Here is a 20,589-nt window from a genome sequence, read left to right as displayed (position 1 = left end):
AAGAATATCTAACCATCCAAACAAAAAAAACTTGTAAAACCAAGCTTTTTTAAATTATTCCTCGAAGAGAATGAGTAAAAACAACGTTTTTTTAAACTAATTCATTCTTAAAATGTGTTTTCAGTATAAAAAATGATTTACTTAAGGCCACGAAGGTAAAAATGGGTAAAAAAAAAAAACTTTTTATTCTTCATCAGCAAATCTAGTACGCCATTTTTGTACTTTTTATTAATGCAAAAAAGGACATTAACTGCACGTGATAACATAAATGTTATCAAATAAAAAAACACTTATAATTGATCTCCGAAATACATTTATTTTAAGTTAGGTAATTCAAAAATGAATTAAAATAATTTATATAAGGAAAAAAAGATTTCATTTTTTTCTTTGTTACATGTATAAGATAATAAATAAATAAATAAAAACAAAAAGCCACCGCTACTCATATCGTCATTGTTAATGCCCCTGGCGGAATTAATCACGCATTACGTTCTGTCGTGGCTCGAACAACAAATTTTAAGGACTCAGGTAAAATAACAAGTATTAAAATAATATTTTTAATGTTTTTTTAAAAGTTTATGTGACAAATTTTTTTATAAAAAAAAAATAATGGTTGTAAAAATGATACAATAATTTTTTTAATTTCTGCTTACAATTATGAATTACATTTTACAAAAGTTTGAACTGATTTCCATGCTTTATCTACTTGTTTTCTTGTAAAGTCAAAACTCCATAAAGTACAAAATACAACATTGGAATTCTGTACAAGTTCATAATTTGAGGATTGTGCATTTATTCTTGATTTGGCTTCTTCTTCTGTATAACTGTTCCTCCTTTTCATTCGAGAAATGGCCTTAAATTTAATAAAATAATAAGTTTCAATTAATTGCCAATAATAATATCGACATTTTCAAAATTTTTTATTACCTCCTCTTCTGGAATTATGACTGACCAAAGTTCGTGAACTTTCTTATGCCATTCAGCTTTTATCATAACTGCTGCTTCTATAAAAACTATTTCTTTTTTTTCTTCTTTGTACATTCTTTGAGACTCCACAATGGCATAATTATAAATAGCTGGCCACATTAGGTCATTAAGTTTGTTTAACTTATCCTTTCAAAGAAAATAACATTAAGAAAAAAATTATTGTTATTAATAATCATCACTTCTTTCAAATATAATTATGTGTATTAAAATAATTTTAGTCATCCATGATGAAATAAAATTTAATGATAATATTAACTTACACGATTATTAAAAACAATATAGCCAAGTTCTTTTCTGTTGACTTCTTTGTTTGGAGCTAAAATATTTTCTCCAAAAAGTTTAACTAGCTTTTTGTATATATCTGTTTGGGGTTTATATAATTCATGACCAACTTTGTCGCAGTCTATAATTCCAGCACCTAAACTTGAAAGATATTCACAAATACTTGTTTTTCCACTAGCTACACCACCTGTCAATCCTATAATATAAGGCTTAGGGGGTAGTTTTGTATTTGGCTGCAATCATTTAATAAAATAGAGAAGGTAAATAATAAAATAAAAATCATGGTAAATGAGTAAATTTATTAAAAATTTTACCTCTGGTTGTTTCAAATAAGAACCTAATAATCTTATTCTGGCATTGCTTGAGCTAATTTTTTTTTCTTCTATACCATTGCTAAATTTGTCTTTAGCTACTTTGACAACATGTATATCCAACTCATTTAAATTATTTTCTTTTCTGATTTGATTTATTTTAAGTGCTCCTTGATAAGTTTCTGCACTAACTACTATCATATTGAAACTTGTATCACTTTTGGTAGGACCATACATGTCAGATATTTCTACAACTTCATAATCGATTCCTCTATCGACTTCTCTTATAAATTTTTCCACTGCAGATATTCTTTTTGCACAAGGTTCTATCAATTCAGGCAATGTTTTACCTAAATCAAAAAATTTTTTTTCATTAATTAAACTAATTTGATTGAAAAAAAAAAAAATTTTAATATTATTGTGATAAAAGTATATTTTGATATATACCTTTTGTCATAGCCTCATTAGTGACTCCTACAGTTAGTTTTTTAGAACAACTTAATAAGGCTTCAGTGAGTAAAATTTTGTGACCATTATGAAGCCTATCGAATGTTCCTCCTAAAACTACATTTTCATAAAGCTTCCAAGTTTTTGATTTTTTCAAATCCAGTACTTTACCTATTTTATCTGTCATTACATCATCAGTATAAATTACATGAAAATTTTTTTTTAAGTTTTCAACATTTTGAATATTAGAACAATCATAATTTTTGGGAATAATAATTACATCTGCATTGTACGTTTGTACTTCTAAAGTAAAATCATAAAACTTCAATTCATTCAAAATTATTCTCACATCTAAATTTGGAAATAAATTTGAACTTGTTGAATACATTTCAATAATCCTTTTATATAAACGTTCATTGTTTTTTAATTTTGAACGATTTCTGTTAACAGCTACATATATATATAATTTATTTATTAAATGTTGATTAATCAAATCAGATAAATGTTTGAGTTTCCCTCCTACGCTAGTTATCAAAAATCCAGTTGACATTTTTAATTATCTAACAATAAAATTCAAGGGTAAATTTCGGCACTGGTTTACAACTATAAAAATTAGACTATTTAAATTCTATTTACAATAAAAATAACAATAAAATATTTTATTTATAATTAAGTTTAAAAAAAAAAAAAAAATATATATTACATAAAAAAAAAAGTTGCCTTCGATATAGTGATATAAGTTACTGATAAACTCATAATAATATAAAAATTTCGGGTCATCAGATTTCATAAATTTAGAATTAGTTTTGTTAAGTTTTTCACCTGCATTCTGACGTTTATGAATTCGAGCGTAGAAACCATTTTGATTATCAAAGTGGGTATTGCTAGGTACAATATTATCTAATTGTTATACCGCTTTTTCTCGTCTAAAAGTATCATACTGTAAAATTTTTTCTTAGAATTTTTTTACATTAGTAATGTTTCGAGTATATTAGGTGAGAATAAGCTTTATTCATTATTTTTTAATTAATAATGCTCTCGACCCACCCACGATCGGTTTGTCTTTTTAGGGCCTTTTGCCCATTTGCTTCAAAGATTGATTTTTTTTCTTCAATTTTTGCAATATTAGTCAACATTAATGACATCATATCTGTGTTTTTAAAAAAAAAAAGTAAAAAATATACATTTAATTTTACAGAGCAAGATGGCCGATAGAAAAGCAGAATTAGATAGGAAAAAGGCTAAACTGCAAGCCATTAGGGAAAGCAAGGAAAGGAAAAAAAGAGAACTTGAACAAAAAAATGCTGATGAAATAACAAAAACATATAATGTGATTGAAAGGGATCACATTAAGGAAGTTGATGAAATGCTATCTTCATTAGGAGTTGCACCTGTATCGGATGTTTTGTCAAGTTTATCTAGCAATTCGTCTCTTCCTCCAGAAACTGATACATCAACTGCCACTCCTCCTAGTTCATTGGCAACAGCACCTTCTAGCATAACACCTAGGTCAATGTAGGTTTTAAATTAAGGCATAAAAAAAAACCTTTCTAAAAAAATTCAAAACCATTCATAATTTTTCTCTATATTTCTTTGCAGTAGTACAAAACAACTTAGTATAGTGAAATGTGGAGAAACTAATATACCTGGAAAAGAACTAGTTTTGTATTCAAAGCAAACACAAACTACAACAAGTGGGCAGGAAAGAGATGGTATGTTTTATTTGAATAATTATTTTTAAAAAAAAAATAATCTTAAATGAGGCATAAAAATTTATAATATTAATTAACAAAAAAATTACAATATCGTTACCTATTAAAAAAATTTATTAACTTATAATTTTAATTTATTACATATAAACGAAAAAATATGAATTTGACATTATTATTTACAATACTAACAACAAGTTAAGATGTTTTAAATTTTTGCATGAATGACATAGTATCTATCATTTAGTACTTATATATCTTGATAAGAACTTTTAATTTTGCGATAAACTTTTTAACGATTTCCCCGGAATGCTGAATTGTAGTTGGTTTGTTTAAATAAATTTTGAATATTTTTTTTTTTTATTATTTTATTTTGTTATTTAATAACAATTAAAATTGTTTGATTAAATTAGATTTTTTTTTGTTTTGTTTTTACAATAATAAATTGTATTTATTTATTATTTAAAAAAAATAATATTAATTTGATTTTTAAAAAAAAGAAAAAAAAAACAAACCACCTAGAAATTCATGTAAATTAAAATAATTCCAATACTGTAATGTCTTTTGCTAACAACTACTAATAAGGATCATGCTCTTCTTCTTCCTCATTGAAAGGCTATATGGATGATTGGTGGCGTCCAAGAAAAGGTTTGTTTTTTTTTTTTTTTTTTATTCACTTAATAATTAATTTTTGTATAAAATTATAATAGGGGGGTGGGTAACAAGAAAAAAAAAAAAAAAAAAACTTCTTTCCCTGTTACTATTCTTAAATATTTTAAAAACACACACACAAACACACAGTTTACCGATTAACACACAATCTTTTTCTTCTATTTATTAATAATTAAAATTAATTTTTTCGTTTTAATTTTGTCAAAAAATCAATATTATAAATTATTATGTAGTAATTTATTTTTTGTTTTGTTTTTTTTTTTTCTCAGCTCATGCGTTCGACTATTACGGTAAGTTGGCCAAGATATTATTCACTGGTACTTTTGGGTTTTGTGGTTAAATCAATCAGTGTGCAATCATATACATACATACATACATACATATATGTATGTATGTATGTATGTATGTATGTACGATTGACAAATCTCTCAATCATGCTTGGTGGCCTCTCTCTCATAGTTGAATGATGAAATGAATTTTTAGTCATTCATATATATATATATATTTATTGCCTCATTAATTATAATTCTTTTTTGGTGGAGGTTAGATGGACAAAGAGAGTTGAAAAAAATTCCAATTCAATGCCAATTTTTTTTTTTTTTTTTTTTTTTTTAAACTTCCTTTTTTAATTTTTTAAAGCATTTTTTTATGATAAGAGAGGAATACAATGAAATTAACATTCAATGATTTAAACTTATTGGCACCACGTGTACAGGGGAGGGGGGAGTGGAGTAAATATTACGTTGAGAGATTACGAACGAACTTATATATATGTATTTAACATACTTTTTCAAATTTTCAATCGCCCTAATAAAATTCGCTTATTACTTTTAGAAACGCACAATAATATATTAGTCAACTGAACAATTGACAAAAAAAAAAAAAAAAAAAAAAATTTTCTTCAATTTTTTTTTTTTGTGTTAATAAAAAAAATTGTTTAACGCACCTTCCATGTTTCCAAAAAAAAAAAAAAAATGCATGGCCACGTGGTAAAGTTTAAAAATTCTTTACTTTTAATGTTTTTGTTATTATTATTATTTAATTTACAAGAAGAAAAAAAAAAAAAAAAAAAAGAAAAATGTTATATGTATGTGGTTAAGGTAAAAAAAAAAATAATTCATTTTAATGCAGTGATAACTAATTATTATTATTATTTATTTTTTTTTTTTTGCATATTTTTAATTTACTTATTAAATTGTATAATAATTTATACTAGAATTTTCATACTTTTCCCCCCCCATTTTGATTTTATTTTACCCCCCCCCCCCAAAAAAAAAAAATTTTAAAAGTAGGATTTGGTAAATTTTTTTAACGTTTAAAACTAAAGCAAAAAAAAATATTCTTCTTGTTCTTGTTAAAGTCATAATAGAGGAGTCAAAAAAAAAAGTTTAAATAAAGGTTCAGGTTTCAGGTTTAAGGTTTATTTTACGATTTGGTTGGGTATCCTCTTTATTGTATTTTACTTTTAACCTTTTTTTCTAAAAAAATTTGCTTTATTTCTTCCTGTTAAACTTTTACTGTTTTTCTTATTTGAAGGTGAGGTTATTTTATTAAATATTAATAATTAAAAAAAAATTTATTATTATTATTATTATTATTATTATTATTATATTTAAAACAAATCGACTTAACTGACACTTTTTGTTTTGTTTTTTTTTTTTTTTTTTTTTTTTTTTTTTATCCCATTTCCCTATTATCAAACAAATACAATCTAAATCCTGGTTTAAAATGGGAGGACAAATTTACAGGTAGGTGTAATAATAAAAAAAAAAAAAAAAGGAAAAAAAAAATAAATAACTGCATGTATGTGTCGGCTTTTAAATGGGGAATGTGTTCCCCCCCGATTGGGCGAATTTTATTTTGAAAAATGATGGGGGGGTTAATGCTTGGAACCCCCCCCCCGCCGTGTGTGCTGCTGCTTTTTCAAATTTATGAATTGAATTGATTGATTGTGCAATAATTGGAGAAAAATGGGTATCGTAAAGAGTAGGGGGTGGGTGGGGAAATGGGGCGGTTTACCATTTTACAAAAGTTTTTTTTTTTTTTTTTTTGCTATAATTCATTCATTATTATCGTTGATCTCTCCCTAAAAAAGTTTTAGATCGAAAGGATCGTTCGAGAAGGTTTTAGAACCTTTTTTTAGTAGTTAGTTTCCTTTCTGTTGGTCACACACATTAAAAGAAAAAAAAATGTACGGGAATGAGGGAGTCATAATTATAATTTTGCTGTTGTTGCTGTTGTTGTTGTTGTTGTTGTTGTTGCTGCTTGAATCGTACGTAATAACATTAACATTTGGTAACGAAATGGCGTGTGTGTGTGTGTGCGTGTGCGTGTGCGTGGTGATTGGGTAGATAGTAGTCATTCTTCGTATCATCATCATGCAATAACTTATGTTAAAAACTATAGTAAAAAAAAGCGATTGAAAACCAAGCTTGAGTGTCGTTTACCTTTGCTCTAACAGCGATTTTATTAATAATAATAATAATAATAATAATAATGTCTTTTAGTAGTTTTTATGTGTACTTATCAAATTGTTTTTTTTTTTTGTTTTCACGTTGGAAGTTGCGTTAAAATTTTTTTTTTTTTTTTTTTAATGTATAAAAATTATTTATTTAGGGAATCAATTCCCTTTTTTTTTTTTTTTTTGGTTCAATGACTTGCACGTAAAAGAAGAATGATGATGATATTTTGTAGAAAGAAATACGATACGTTCGTAGAATTAATGTTTTCAATTTTTTTTTTTTTTTTTTTTTCGTTTTAAATTTAAATTTAATTATTAAATGCAAGTTATTTGTACTCATGTTCAGTTGATATTTAAAAAACAAAAAAAAAAAAAAATTACGAATTACTTGTAAATGTAAGCAAAATAAAATACTCTAAGCTTTTCCGGATTCAAATTTAATATATATATATAAATCCAATACGTCTAATAATAATAATAATAGTAATACATTATTCATAGGATGAGAAAGTAAATTACTTACATCACTAAAATTTTAATTAGTCATTTAGAAATTTCCATCAAAAATAACTTCACATCATTTATCATAAATATTGGCAATAACATTGAAATTCATATTATTTTATATTCTATATATATAAATATTATTTGTACTAGCCTGTATATTTTTTTTATTTTTTTTTTTTTTATGGGAATTTATTTTATTTGCTTATTATTATTATTATTTTTTTAATTAATTTTGTTGTTAAATTTTATATTTTAATTAGTTGTTTTGAATATTTGCTTTGAAACAAAATATAAAAAAAAAAAGGGGTTGTAAATTTAAAAGTCATTGTAAATCAATATTGAGCGCTTCAAAAAAAAAGGTTTTGTGGGTTTTCTGTCGCACCTCCTATCAGGTTTAGTTTTGTTTGTTACGCTTTCTATTTTTTTTTTTTTTCTATAATGATTTAGTATTTATTAATATTATTATTATTGTTAATTAAATTTAAATCGGTAAGTACGGAAAATGAGAAAATAGAACAGATAGACGACTCTCTAGAGTTTATTAGAAATTTCTCGAAAAAAAATTTAGCGAATTTCCGGTTGGCGCATTTTTTGCGGTTTTTAAAATTTTAAATTTGTCACCCTTTTTAATTGAAAATAATTTTTACAAAAAAAAAAAAAAAAAAAATGGCGGGCTAGTCCAAATAATATTATCCCTATGTTGGTCGAATAATCTTATTCACAAATAGTTCTTACTTATGATGAAACGGAAGCCGAAGACGAAGAAAATTCTCTCTCGCATCTCGATGGATTTCAATCCAAACTCCTTCCGGGTATACTCCCTCACGGATTACCCCACGTAAAAGAAGTCGTGCCAGCCGTTACTGTTGTCGAAACTCAAAAGGAAAAGGAAAAAGTACCTCCGAGGGAATTGAGCGAAGAAGAAAAACAAATGATCATGTTGACGGAAGATTTTCAAAAGTTTATGCATAGAGGAGGTCAAATAATGGAAAGAGCTCTCGCTGAATCCGTCGACATATACACGGATTATACTGGCCTGCTCGAAAACGAAGATGGAAGGTAAAGGAGAAATTATTATCATCATCATCATTTTTCTCGAAAGGAAGAGTATGAAATGTGTGTTTTATTTTACAGCGATGATAAATCGAGTTTAAGGGTAGTTTTAAATAGAAGATTTTCCGATGATCGATGGACGAAAAATCGTTGCGTCATGTCTTTGGATTGGTCTCCGCAGTATCCAGAATTATTGGTAGCTAGTTATCATAACAACGAAGACACTCCGAACGATCCCGATGGTGTTTGCTTGATATGGAATACAAAATTTAAAAAGACGACTCCAGAATATATATTCCATTGCCAAAGTCCGGTCACTATTGCAAATTTTGCCAGGTATTATTTATTTATTTCGGTCATTTGATAAAACTTTTTGGAAATGAGTAAATTTTAAATTTTTTTTTTTTTTTTACCCTTAAAGATTTCATCCGAATCTCATTCTCGGCGGAACTTATTCTGGCCAAATTGTTTTATGGGATAATCGCGTACACAAGCGTACTCCAATTCAAAGAACTCCTCTTTGTTCAGCGGCGCATACGGTAATATATATTTAATATAAATAGTATAACAACAACCGTCTGAATCACGTGACCGTAAAAAATATATTTATTATTTCACACAGCATCCCGTGTACTGCTTGAATGTGGTCGGTACTCAAAATGCTCACAATTTAATTAGCATTTCCACGGATGGTAGAATGTGTTCTTGGAGTTTGGATATGTTATCGACTCCTCAAGAAGTTTTGGAACTTCAATCCAAACAGAAAAAAGCCATCGCCGTAACCGCTTTGGCTTTTCCTCCGAACGACGTGAATAATTTTGTCATCGGGAGCGAAGAAGGAGATGTCTACCAAGGTTTTTATCTTATTTTATTTTTATTTTTTTCCTCACTAAATGAAATTTTTACAACTGATGTAATTTTTTATATCAAAAGCTTGTCGTCACGGTACAAAAGCCGGTGTGGTAGAAACATACGAAGCTCATCAAGGTCCAATCACAGGTTTAGACGTTCACAACAGTCAAGGGAGCATCGATTATTCTCACTTGTTTTTGACTTCTTCCTTTGACTGGACCATTAAGCTGTGGAGTTTAAAAGTAACGTAAAATATTTATTGTAAATTTTTTCCCGTGTATTATAAAACGGGAGAGGTTTTTTTTTTTTTTTTTTTAATGACGTTTTATCAAATTAATTAACAGGACAACAAGCCATTGCATTCGTTTGAGCACAATGCAGATTATGTGTATAACGTCGCATGGTCACCCACTCATCCTTCTGTTTTTGCGGCCGTTGACGGCACGGGTAAACTAGACGTTTGGAATTTGAATCAAGACACGGAAGTACCCACGGCGGGTATCGTTGTGGAAGGAGCACCTGCTTTAAATAGAGTTAGCTGGTCTCAAAGCGGTCAATACGTGACCGCGGGAGATGACTTGGGAAGAATTTGGGTGTACGAAGTTGGAGAAGTAAGAGAATATCATCGCGTGAAAAAATGTTTGTTGCATGCTTTTTAATAAAAATTAAAATTTTTTTATCTCTTTCAGGCTTTATCTCAGCCGAGAGTGGATGAGTGGAATAAATTTATGTACACGTTAGAAGACTTCAAACATAATCAAGCCGATGAAGAAATCGAAAAAGCTGCCAACATGATTTACGGTTCGGGGCCTTCGAGTTTGACAAGCCTTCCAAGTTCATTATCTCCAGGTCTTTCCATACCCGTACGTTAAAAATGTAGTTGGTACCTAAAGTACGAACGAGTACCTTTGAGTCGAATTTCAAATTCCAAGAGGCTAATACGTATAATATAAGAACTGGTCTCTTCTAGTCTTTCTGTTGCAATTTCAAAAAAAAAAAAAAAAAAAAATCACTTTAATTTTTTTTTTTTTTTTTCATTTTTTGTAATGAAATAGTGAAAGAAATCTCTCTATTAAGAAAAAATCAATTTACTCATTGGGAAAAAAATCGAAATGCAGCTTTTATTATTATTATGTACTTAAAACAAAAAAAAGTGCTTTTAATATATTAAAATAATTATGAGAAAATTTAATTTTGTGAGGAAAATTTTTTAAAAGAAAATTGTACCGTTTAAGGCAAGAAAGAAAATAAAGTTTGTGAATTAATACCCATAATGATGATGATGATGATGATGATGATGATGATTTTGTAAAGTAGAAATAATTTTTTTAAGAGAAATATTTAAGAAGAAGAGAAAAGCTCAATTGAATAAAATTTAATCATTAATTAATTGTTAAATGGTGCTTAAGTTTATTATTATTATTATTATTTAAAAAATAATTTTTTATAGGGTATTAATAAAACAATAAAAAGTAACAAGAAGTAACATATTATATAAGCTTTAATTTTTATATATATATATATATATAAATATTTAAATAATTTATATTTTTTTTTGCCGCAAATCATTTTCAATAAGAAAAAAATAAATAATAAATAAAATTTTATAACCTAAATAAAAAATTTGGCTTCGTTCGCTTATTAAAAAAAAAAAAATACATACAATATATTTAATTAAACTGTTTTGGAAAAAAAAAAAATTTTTTTTTTTTCTTTTTGGCAGTGTTTAAATTATATTTATTTAAATAAATAAAATAATTAATTAATAAAAATGTTTAATAAATGATTTATTGATTTATTTTCTTTTTTATAACAACGTTTTTAAATTTTGAAAGAAAAAATTAAAATTATGTATGCGTTTGTATGTTGTTAACAGTGCATACTACTAAACTACTCATTGTGGTTGTTGTTGTTGTTGTTACATTTATAATTTAATGAGCGTTTTTTTTTTTTTTTAAATTGTTCTATTATTCGAGTAACAAATTCAGTTATTTACATAATTAATCCATTTAATAAAAAAGCCAACCATAAGTTCTCACAATAACATCTGAGTTTAATACTGATAATATATAAATTTTGAGAAGAAGAGAAAAAAATACCATGACACATTTCATTATAAATATATATTTAATAATATTTGAAAGTCTTTTTTTTAAATGGTAAATTTATACATATATATTTATTTATTTATTAGGCATAAAATTTCTATTTTTTTATTTTAAATAATTAATTCATTGATATTAAACATTTTAAAAAAAAAAAGCAATATATATTTTGTCAAAAACAAAATTACTAAAAAATACTATGAAACAAATAAATACATAAATATACAAAATATATATATATATATATAAATATTATAATATAATTTAAATAAATGGAATGCCATACATATAATGTGAAAAACAAAGAAATCTATTATTATTTTAAATAAAAAATAAATTTATTATGATGAAATCTACTACTGTATGAGTGAGATAAAAAGGAATATTTTTTTTTTTCAATGATATCGTGATACCACTTCAGAATAAAATTAATTAAAAAAAAAAAAAATTAAAAATTAACATACATTTAGACTGAGAAGTTATAATATTTTATGAATAGATTAAACAACAACTGCTTCTATTTTAAATAATAATGTTCACAATTAATAAACCTTAAATATATTTAAGCTGATTCTCCCATTTTAGCTTTTGATGACATGTAAACTCCTACTATTAGACCGAAAAGTCCAATTGCACTACCAAAAATCTCTACTATTAATATTTTAACAAAAAGTGCAGAATTTGCAGCATCTGCCAATGCTGCTCCTGATCCGACAATGCCGACAGCGATTCCACAAAATAAATTTACCATACCCACTGTTAAACCAGATCCGAAGACTGCATAACCGGCAAACCAATTCATTTGCTTTACTTTGTCTTTCATGGGATCATCAGGTAATTTTTCAAGTATTGATGACAATACAATGGCAGTGATGAGTCCATAAATGGCAACAGCTTCACAAAAAATTACAGAAATTAAATTTTTGGTTTTTATTCTCGGTGCTTTTACTCCACCTCCAACTATACTCGTTCCTAAAAAATTAACGGAAAATATTTTTATGTATTTATGTGACTTGGACAAATAAAAAATAAATCAATAATTAAAATATTTTAGTTTTACGTAGAGTTAATATGGTTAAAATTTACCTGTGGTGTAAATCCCGATTGCAGCACCCACGACAGACAATGCTACAGATAATCCGATTCCTACAGAAGCCCAAAGATATGGGGAGGTTGCTTCTAAAAACCAGGCTATACTAAGTACTTCTCCCTTACCCGAAAGTAGATAAAATAAAACAATTAAAGTAACAGCTATGCTTAAAGCGCCTGTAAACGTGTACGTAAGTAGGTATCTCATTTTTTTACTTTAATGAACTATTCTAAACTAAAGTATAATGAAAATATTCTACATCAGATGATTGATTTTAAGCAGAAGTCATATGACTTCGAGCAACCGGAAAAGTCGTGTCACTAGCAACAGTGTACACAATAGTGTCTATCCATCGATAACTTGTCCTGCTGATTTTATCAGGTAATTTTGTTTACTACATTTTATAAATCTTGTATATTAATTCACGAATTATTTTCTATAATGTACGCCTAAAAATAATAAAATTATAATCTTGTAAACTATTTTTCATAAAATTTTAATTTTGAAGTATTATACACAAGAGTTACACACAGTTAAATCTCTTGTTCAATTTTTATTTGAAATCGTACATATATAAATTTCAACTGATTTTTAAAAGTATCCGGTAATAGACAAGAAAAAGATTTTTTTAATAATAAAAAAAAAAAAAACTTAAATATTTGTATAATAATTGTAAATTTATCATTTTTATTAACTGAAATAAAATTACGTAAGACGAATTTAGAAAGTTAAAAAATTTTCTGTCAATTTTAAACATAATGATAAATAAATTGTTGTATATTTAAAAAAAAAAAAATAGTAAAATAAATATAATAAATTAATAAATTAACAAAAATAAATAATAATAATTTATAAGTAAATAATTGGTTTAAAATTTTTTTTTTTAAATTTAATAACAAGACATGACCTAAATTTTTTTTTTTTTAATAAAAGGGTATAATTTTTAAGCAGATCATTCCCTATATTTGTTTATTTGTTTATTTATCCAAGGTACATAAAAAGCTAATCTTGTGTATACATCTGGATATCCCGGTTGAGCACATCCACTACCAAATGATGTTATGCCAGCTAATACCCAACGACCATCTTTTAAACTACATTGAAGTGGTCCACCCGAATCACCCTAAAATATTTTAATTATAGTAATTTGATAAAATGTCTCACTATGTAAAATATCTTTTTAATTACTTACAACACATGTTCCTGTTGTCCCATCCAAACGACCAGCACACAAATGTCCTGTTCTGATAGGTACACTATCACCATATTTTGCTTGGCACAATGAATTATCATGCAAGGGTACAGTAGCTTGTAAAAGAGTCGATGTTATCGGTCCTTGTGTTTTAAATCTTCCCCATCCAGTTGCTATACATTTTGTAGGACTTTTGATTTGGTAACTATAATTATCAGATTTTGATGGTTTTCTAGTGCTTATGTATTTTTCAGATATTTTTTTAATTTGAGCTTTCAGGTATTGCAAATTGTTGTTATGAGAACTTTTTCCATTGGTATTGTTCGATCTTGTTTCCCCATATTCAATTTTTCTCCCTTTCCTATGGTTAATTGATGAATTACTGGTTAGTTTGTTTTTTTTACTATTGGTCGTATTAAATTTGTCAAAATGTGGTTTATATTTCTTTGGTTCTTCAGGCAAACACACGGCTCTTATTTCTACGGCTTTTGATAATTTCATAATTGCTGTAAAAAGTATTTTTTTAAAAAATTCATTATATTTTACTTTATTTCTTTAAAAAAGGTATCATACGATTATTTCAGGTACCGATATCGTTTTGATAATTGTTGAATTTTTCATGTACGATAATTCTATCGATGGGTACTCGTATTTCTGTATTTTCTTCTACATTTCTATCCCAGTCACCTAAAACAGCTGTCCAAAGCGTTGCCAAAGGTAAATTGAAAAAATCGCTGTAAGGAATAATGTAAAAAAATTATTGTATAAAGAAGGATAAAACATTTAGTACAATTTATTTTAATATTTTACTTGTGTATGCAATGAGCTGCTGTAATTATCCACAATGGTCGAATCAAAACAGCCCCACACCAGTGTCCAATTAGGCCAAATTTAGGATGAAGTAGTTGCAACGACACCTAATTGAAATTTTCACATGAAATTATTTTTTTTAATTTTATTAGTTTTTATTTAAATATATATAATAAGGTATAATTTTAATCATACCTGCCACGGCCAAGCTCCTTTTAAACTTTTTTTTCCGTTAATTATTCTTCCCTCGTATAATTCGGTCCAATTTCTAGGTTGACGATGTCCCACAAAACTTCTTCCACAATCTAAAACACGCGCACACACACACAGAAAAAAAAACATTCCCTGGCGTTAATAAAAAAAATTCAAAACAATTCATTCATGCTTTCTATATTTGGTTAAATAGAACGATAATAATCAGATTGGATTAAAAATGTCTGATTTTAATTTGGATATCAGTTAAAGAACATGTTAGAGACATTTGCAAACGGAAAAATGTCAACACAAAAAAAAAGTTAATGATAGATTATAATCACATTTACCTTTATTATTATTATTATTATTACTACTGGTCGGAGTCGGCGATGAAATCGTCAAAATGGCTAAGGAATAAGCTAAAAAAGTAACCCTAAAAACTGCCATTTAATGTTCCATTCCGGTAAATAACAAAAATTGATTTTCTAATTAACTACTAACGAGCCGGTTAATTAAATATAATTTAATCACTCCATTGAATTTAATGAATCTTCTGTAAAATTACCGTTAAAAAAAAAAAAAAAGTGAAATTAATTAAATCGTTAAGAAACATGATAACATTTTTTTTTTCTATGTGGATTTTCGTAAAAAACAAACAAATTTTCCCGCGTAAATCCACGAAATTTGTTTTCTTCACGTAATTTATTATTAAAATAAATAAATAAAATCAAATTCTCCCATTATTGATTCCAATCGATTATATATTTTCGTTAATTAAACTTATTTTGAAAATTTTAACACCCCTAATGCCACGTTCGTTCGTTTGCGTTCACGTGTACGACTAAAGGTAGTGATCGATAATTACCGCGCGTTTTGAAAACGAACGTTCGATTTCGGTTATTTTTAAAAAAAGCCGCCAAACGCGGTTTCCGCGAACCACGACATCACATAATAATCGATATCACATAAAATCCTTCACTTACCATAACGATGCCGCCATTTTTTTTTTTTAAACAAAATTTAATATTCTCTTCCATTAATATATCCTTTAACACTTTTTTAAAAAAAAAGAAAAAAATTTAAAAACAAAAAACGACGAAAAAAAAAAGAAAACTTATTATGTGATGTTAACTTATTGAAAATAAAAAATAAACTGAAGAACGGACGGTTGTTGGACGGTTGTTGGTCGGTTGTTGTTGTTGTTGTTAGTAAATGAAAGTGAAATGAAAACAAACTTTTCAATGTTTATTTTGTTGTTGTTGTTGTTGTTAACGCGGTTGTAATAATATTCACAATATAAAAAACGTTCGTTTGTTATGTGTAAACTTTTACTAGGCATTAAGTCATTTTTTCAAATTATAAATTAGTTATTTATTATTATTATTATTATTATTTATTGTGAAAGTTTTTTTTTTTGTTGGAATTTATCATTATTATTATCATTATTACTACCGTATTGTAACGCGTCATCACTGTGTCATTATAATTATAATTATTATTTTAAAATAAATTTTCGATTAAATAAATGACGCCATCTTAATATACAAAATGTATGTATACGTAAAAATTAAATTTAAGAGTGAGAGTTTTTTTCTGTTTTGCAGTTTACAACAAGAAGATGGTGAAAAATAAACAAACAATAAATAATTTTAAAGTTTAAACAAAAAAACGGTTAAAAGAAAAAAAAAATTTGCCAAAGGAAAAGAAGAAGAAAAAAAAAGAAAAAAAAGAGGTTAGAATGATTTTATTTTTATTTTTTACGCGGCGTTTTCTCTCGAATCGATAAATCCGCGTAAAATAAACAAAAACTCAAAAAAAAAAAATTATTATTATTATTATTTGCTGCATCATTGAAAATAATGCGATTTTATTATTATTATTATTATTATCATTACTATTTTTATGTTACGTTAATAATAATGATAAAAACTTTTGCTTGTTTAAAAAAAAAAAAAAAAAGTTTTTTTTAAAATCGAAATGAGTCGAAATGGTGTAAATTGTCATGCCTACGACCATGACAATGATCATGATAATAATAATGATGATGATGATGATGATGATGATGATGATGATAATGATTCGGTTCGATGATTTTTCTAATTGAAATCCCCTAAGGATGTTTGTCGTTTGTCGTTTGTATTTTTTTTTTTCAATAAGAAAAGTATTATTTTCAATATCGATGATAATAATAATAATAATAATAATAATAATAAACGAAAGTGAATTTAAATTATTATTATGGGGAAAATAGAAAATGTACAATGAATGACCAACGTAAGTGGCAGTAATAATGATGATGATGATGATGATAATTTAATTGACTCAAGTTAAAAAAATTAAAAATATTTGAAATGATTTGTTCCTTTTTTTTTTTTTTATTTATTTTGCTTAATGGCGGTGATAAAAAAAAAAAGAAAAAAAGTTTGTTATCATTCGCGAAAGGGTTTATGATAACGTTAAAAATATTTTCATTCCCGGTATGGCGACCCAGTTGTCAAATTTTAAGTGAAATTTAAATTTTACTTTTTAAGGTAGTCTCTCTCTCTCTCTCTCTCTCCCTCTCTCTCTCTCTCTCTCTCTCTCTCTCCCTCTCTCTCTCTCTCTCTCTCCCTCTCTCACTCTCTCTCTCCCTCTCTCTCTCTCTCTCTCTCTCCCTCTCTCTCTTTCTCTCTCTCTTTCGTCGTTTGATTTTAATTATTCGGGACGAAGCGAAAATTTTCGAAAAAAACACTTTTTCTTTCTTTTTTTTTCTTTTACAATCGTAAAAAGAATTTCAATTTAAAATAATAATAATAATAAACAAATGAAAGGGAAAACCGTGATAGAAATAATGAATGTTTTTTTTTTATACATTTTGCGGTGTTTTCGAATAGTTCTAGAAGGAAAAAAAAATATATATATATATTTCGGTTATCAATTATCATTATCATTATTATTATTAATAATATTTTTTTTTTTTTTTTAATGACCGTATTTAGTATTTATCGACTTAAATATTTTCTAATTAGAGTACAAACCCCCATATTTATATATAAACTTTCTCGTTTGAATTCTCTTGCGAAAAAGAGTTCCATAATTAAAAAAAAAAAAAAAAAAATGTCGGGTCATTAAAAAAAAAAAAAAAAAAAAAAATTTTAGAAATCGATCTAAAAACTACTACAACTACTACTACTGCTACCACTACTACCACGACTACTACTACTCGGCATAACTTAAAAATGAATTAAAATTCCAATAAATAATTTTTTTATTTATTTTTTCTGTTAATCGTGGTAAATTTAATTAGTAAATAATAATAATAATAATAAAAGATGTTAGGTTAACGTGTCGGATGTCTCAAAGGAAATAATTGTTCAATTTGACGACAAAGGATTGTTGGTGGTAGTCGTGATGATAATAATAATAAAAACAAAATCTGGAGATATCTGGAGAGGTACAATAAAACTTGTCGATATCTCCATTGGAATATTTGTCGAGAATATGGATTGGATGGACTAGTCAAGGAATAGGGGGTCCATGCATGGTTCTGTACAATCAACAAATCCACACTGACAGAACTGTGCCAGCGAATAAACCGGATATCATCCTGAGAAGCATAATGTGGAAATAATGGTGGGTACGGTAATTGAAGTATCCGTACCGGTGGAAAAAAACAGCCAAAGAAGCGAGCAAAAGGCTGAAATATCCAGGATGTGGGGAGTAAAGTAACAGAAACGATTCTGGTCATCGTGGGAGCAGCACAGGGAGTCATGCCACCACATTCAATAAAAGGAAATTCAAAGAATATTCTGAAGAACCTAAAAGAAGAAACCATCCAGGAAATCGCACTATGTGGGACGGCCCCCACTCTTCGGAAAATATTATTAATAGCACCACCGAAATTTGAGCATTTATCCCTAAGGAATCAGGTAGAAACCCGGAACAAATGTTTTAAAAAATTCCGAAAAGCTTGACGTGTTCAAAAGTGAAAACAATAATAATAATAATAATTTTTATTCCTGTCGAAAAGGATATTCAAACGAAACCAGGTATAGTCGTGAATGAAAGTGAAATTAATAATAATAATAAAAGAGAACGAGAGTAGTAGTATTATAGGTAACGATGATAATAATATTGATAAGGCAAAAAATTTAAAAATGGCGATTCGTCGTCGTTTCCCCTTCACGTCGTTGATTTTTTTTATTAGAGACATACCAAGAAAAAAAAAGAAAAATTTGACATTTAGTTAAAATGTAGTTAGTTGTTCACCTCTGGAAATTTACAAGAATTTCAACTTATTATTATTATTATTATTATTATCATTTTATTATTTTTTCCTGTTTAAAAATGTCTCTGATTATTTAAACTAAAAATAAAAAATAAAAAAACCGGATGGATTATCAAAAATCGTGATTTTCACAAAAAAAAAAAAAAAAAAAAAATTTACTCGAATAAAACGTGATGGAAAAGTTTTCTTTTCGTCAGTTGTGATAAAACCTTTTGTATTATCATTATTATTATTATTATTATTTAAGATAATTTAAATTTATTAAAGTTTCGGTGTAAATTGTAAAAAAAAAAAAAATTTCGATGACGTTTAAAACGTTTCTCATAAGATAAACATTGTAAACTAATCCCATAATGTTCTCTTATTAGCGTGGGAGTTTTTCAAATCGTGGTTCTTTTTTCCACCCCCTCTCCTTCTCCTCCTCCCCTCCCTTTCCCTCTCCCTCCCCATCCCCCTTCAACGCTTTCTTCGTTTATGTTTAGAGATTTATTTATTATTTATTTGAAATGAAAACAGAATTTTTTCGATTAATCTTTCGATGGTATTTACGATAAAATACCTAATCCCGAATGAGTCAAAAGTCATTTTGTACCTGAATTTTTCCTTATCAAGGATCTTCGTGTCGAATAAGGTCCCCATTGGTAGGAAATCATTCGAAAAAAAAATTTTTTAGTTGGTCGGTCGGTCGACATTAATTGCAATAAAATCGTCAAAAAGTGAGTGTTAAATATTTTTTATAACTTTAATAATTTTATTTGATAAAAATTCAGCATTTAAAAAAGGATCTGAAAGGAAAATTTCTTATTTACGAACGGAGGGGGGGGGGCAGGAAAAGTGGAGGGAAACCATAAGAGACGAAAAGAATTTTCCGAAAAAAACCGACAAATTTTCTTTAATTTTTATTTGCTAAGTGATAATTTGTTATCATTTTCCCCCCGTCACATTATTATTATTATTATTATTATTATTATCACGATACTCTCGCTTCGAACGAAAGAAATTTTTTTCATTTTCATTTCCCCCCTTCGCTCTCCGTCCTCCCCTCCCCTCCATCCCCCCATTTTTCTTACTTACTTAAATTTACATAAATTTTATTTTATTCTCTTCTCTTGTTTATTTATTTTCTTTTTTGTTGTTGTTGTTGTTATCGTTTGTTGTAAATTTAAAAAAAAAAAATACAACACACACACACAAAATGATAATAATGATAATGATAATGATAATAATAATGATAATAAATTTTATTTTATTTTTTACATACATACATTTTTTTTCGCAAAAAAAAAAAAAAACAAGTAAATTGTACCGGTTTACGAAAAGAAATTCGTTTATTATTATTATGATCGACGTCAAAATTATAATATTTATCATCATCATCATCATTTGATGTTAATATGTATACATAAATAAATAAACATACTTGTATATTTTATATGAATTTGCAATTAATAAATTTTTTTTTATGAATAATTTTATAAAAGGGGAATAAAATTATCCTAAATTTTCACTTAAAATATTTTTTACAAAAACTTAAGAAGAAGAAGAAAAGTTGTTTTGTTTGCAAAATAATAATAATAATAATAATAATAATAATAATAAGTGACAAATAAAAAAGAATAAAAAAAAAAAAGAAAAGACAATCAAACGAG

General features: G+C 26.8%; 4 protein-coding genes across 4 annotated transcripts; 1 reads left to right on the top strand and 3 right to left on the bottom strand.

Moving 5' to 3' along the window:
* Positions 1–655: 655 nt before the first annotated feature.
* Positions 656–2,577, bottom strand: Phum_PHUM004620 (uncharacterized protein; the record flags this gene model as incomplete). Its single annotated transcript, XM_002422623.1, has 5 exons — positions 656–853; positions 928–1,113; positions 1,248–1,502; positions 1,584–1,930; positions 2,028–2,577. The coding sequence occupies 5 exons, from the start codon at positions 2,575–2,577 to the stop codon at positions 656–658; spliced, it is 1,536 nt and encodes a 511-aa protein (XP_002422668.1).
* A 654-nt stretch (positions 2,578–3,231) lies between these two features.
* On the top strand, positions 3,232–10,153 carry Phum_PHUM004610 (dynein intermediate chain, cytosolic, putative; the record flags this gene model as incomplete). The annotated part of the gene is made up of 10 exons (XM_002422622.1): positions 3,232–3,542; positions 3,630–3,739; positions 4,322–4,384; positions 8,105–8,435; positions 8,511–8,765; positions 8,851–8,968; positions 9,052–9,283; positions 9,363–9,523; positions 9,626–9,892; positions 9,971–10,153. The coding sequence occupies 10 exons, from the start codon at positions 3,232–3,234 to the stop codon at positions 10,151–10,153; spliced, it is 2,031 nt and encodes a 676-aa protein (XP_002422667.1).
* A 1,795-nt stretch (positions 10,154–11,948) lies between these two features.
* Phum_PHUM004600 (vacuolar ATP synthase 21 kDa proteolipid subunit, putative) lies at positions 11,949–12,683 on the bottom strand (the record flags this gene model as incomplete). The annotated part of the gene is made up of 2 exons (XM_002422621.1): positions 11,949–12,358; positions 12,473–12,683. The coding sequence occupies 2 exons, from the start codon at positions 12,681–12,683 to the stop codon at positions 11,949–11,951; spliced, it is 621 nt and encodes a 206-aa protein (XP_002422666.1).
* A 745-nt stretch (positions 12,684–13,428) lies between these two features.
* Phum_PHUM004590 (transmembrane protease, putative) lies at positions 13,429–14,820 on the bottom strand (the record flags this gene model as incomplete). The annotated part of the gene is made up of 5 exons (XM_002422620.1): positions 13,429–13,599; positions 13,669–14,174; positions 14,257–14,402; positions 14,479–14,585; positions 14,674–14,820. The coding sequence occupies 5 exons, from the start codon at positions 14,818–14,820 to the stop codon at positions 13,429–13,431; spliced, it is 1,077 nt and encodes a 358-aa protein (XP_002422665.1).
* Positions 14,821–20,589: the final 5,769 nt, after the last annotated feature.

The sequence above is a fragment of the Pediculus humanus genome, genomic scaffold (assembly GCF_000006295.1).
Source record: "Pediculus humanus corporis 1103172107365 genomic scaffold, whole genome shotgun sequence".
Lineage (NCBI taxonomy): Eukaryota > Metazoa > Arthropoda > Insecta > Psocodea > Pediculidae > Pediculus > Pediculus humanus.
This window is presented reverse-complemented; position numbering and strand designations above follow the sequence as displayed.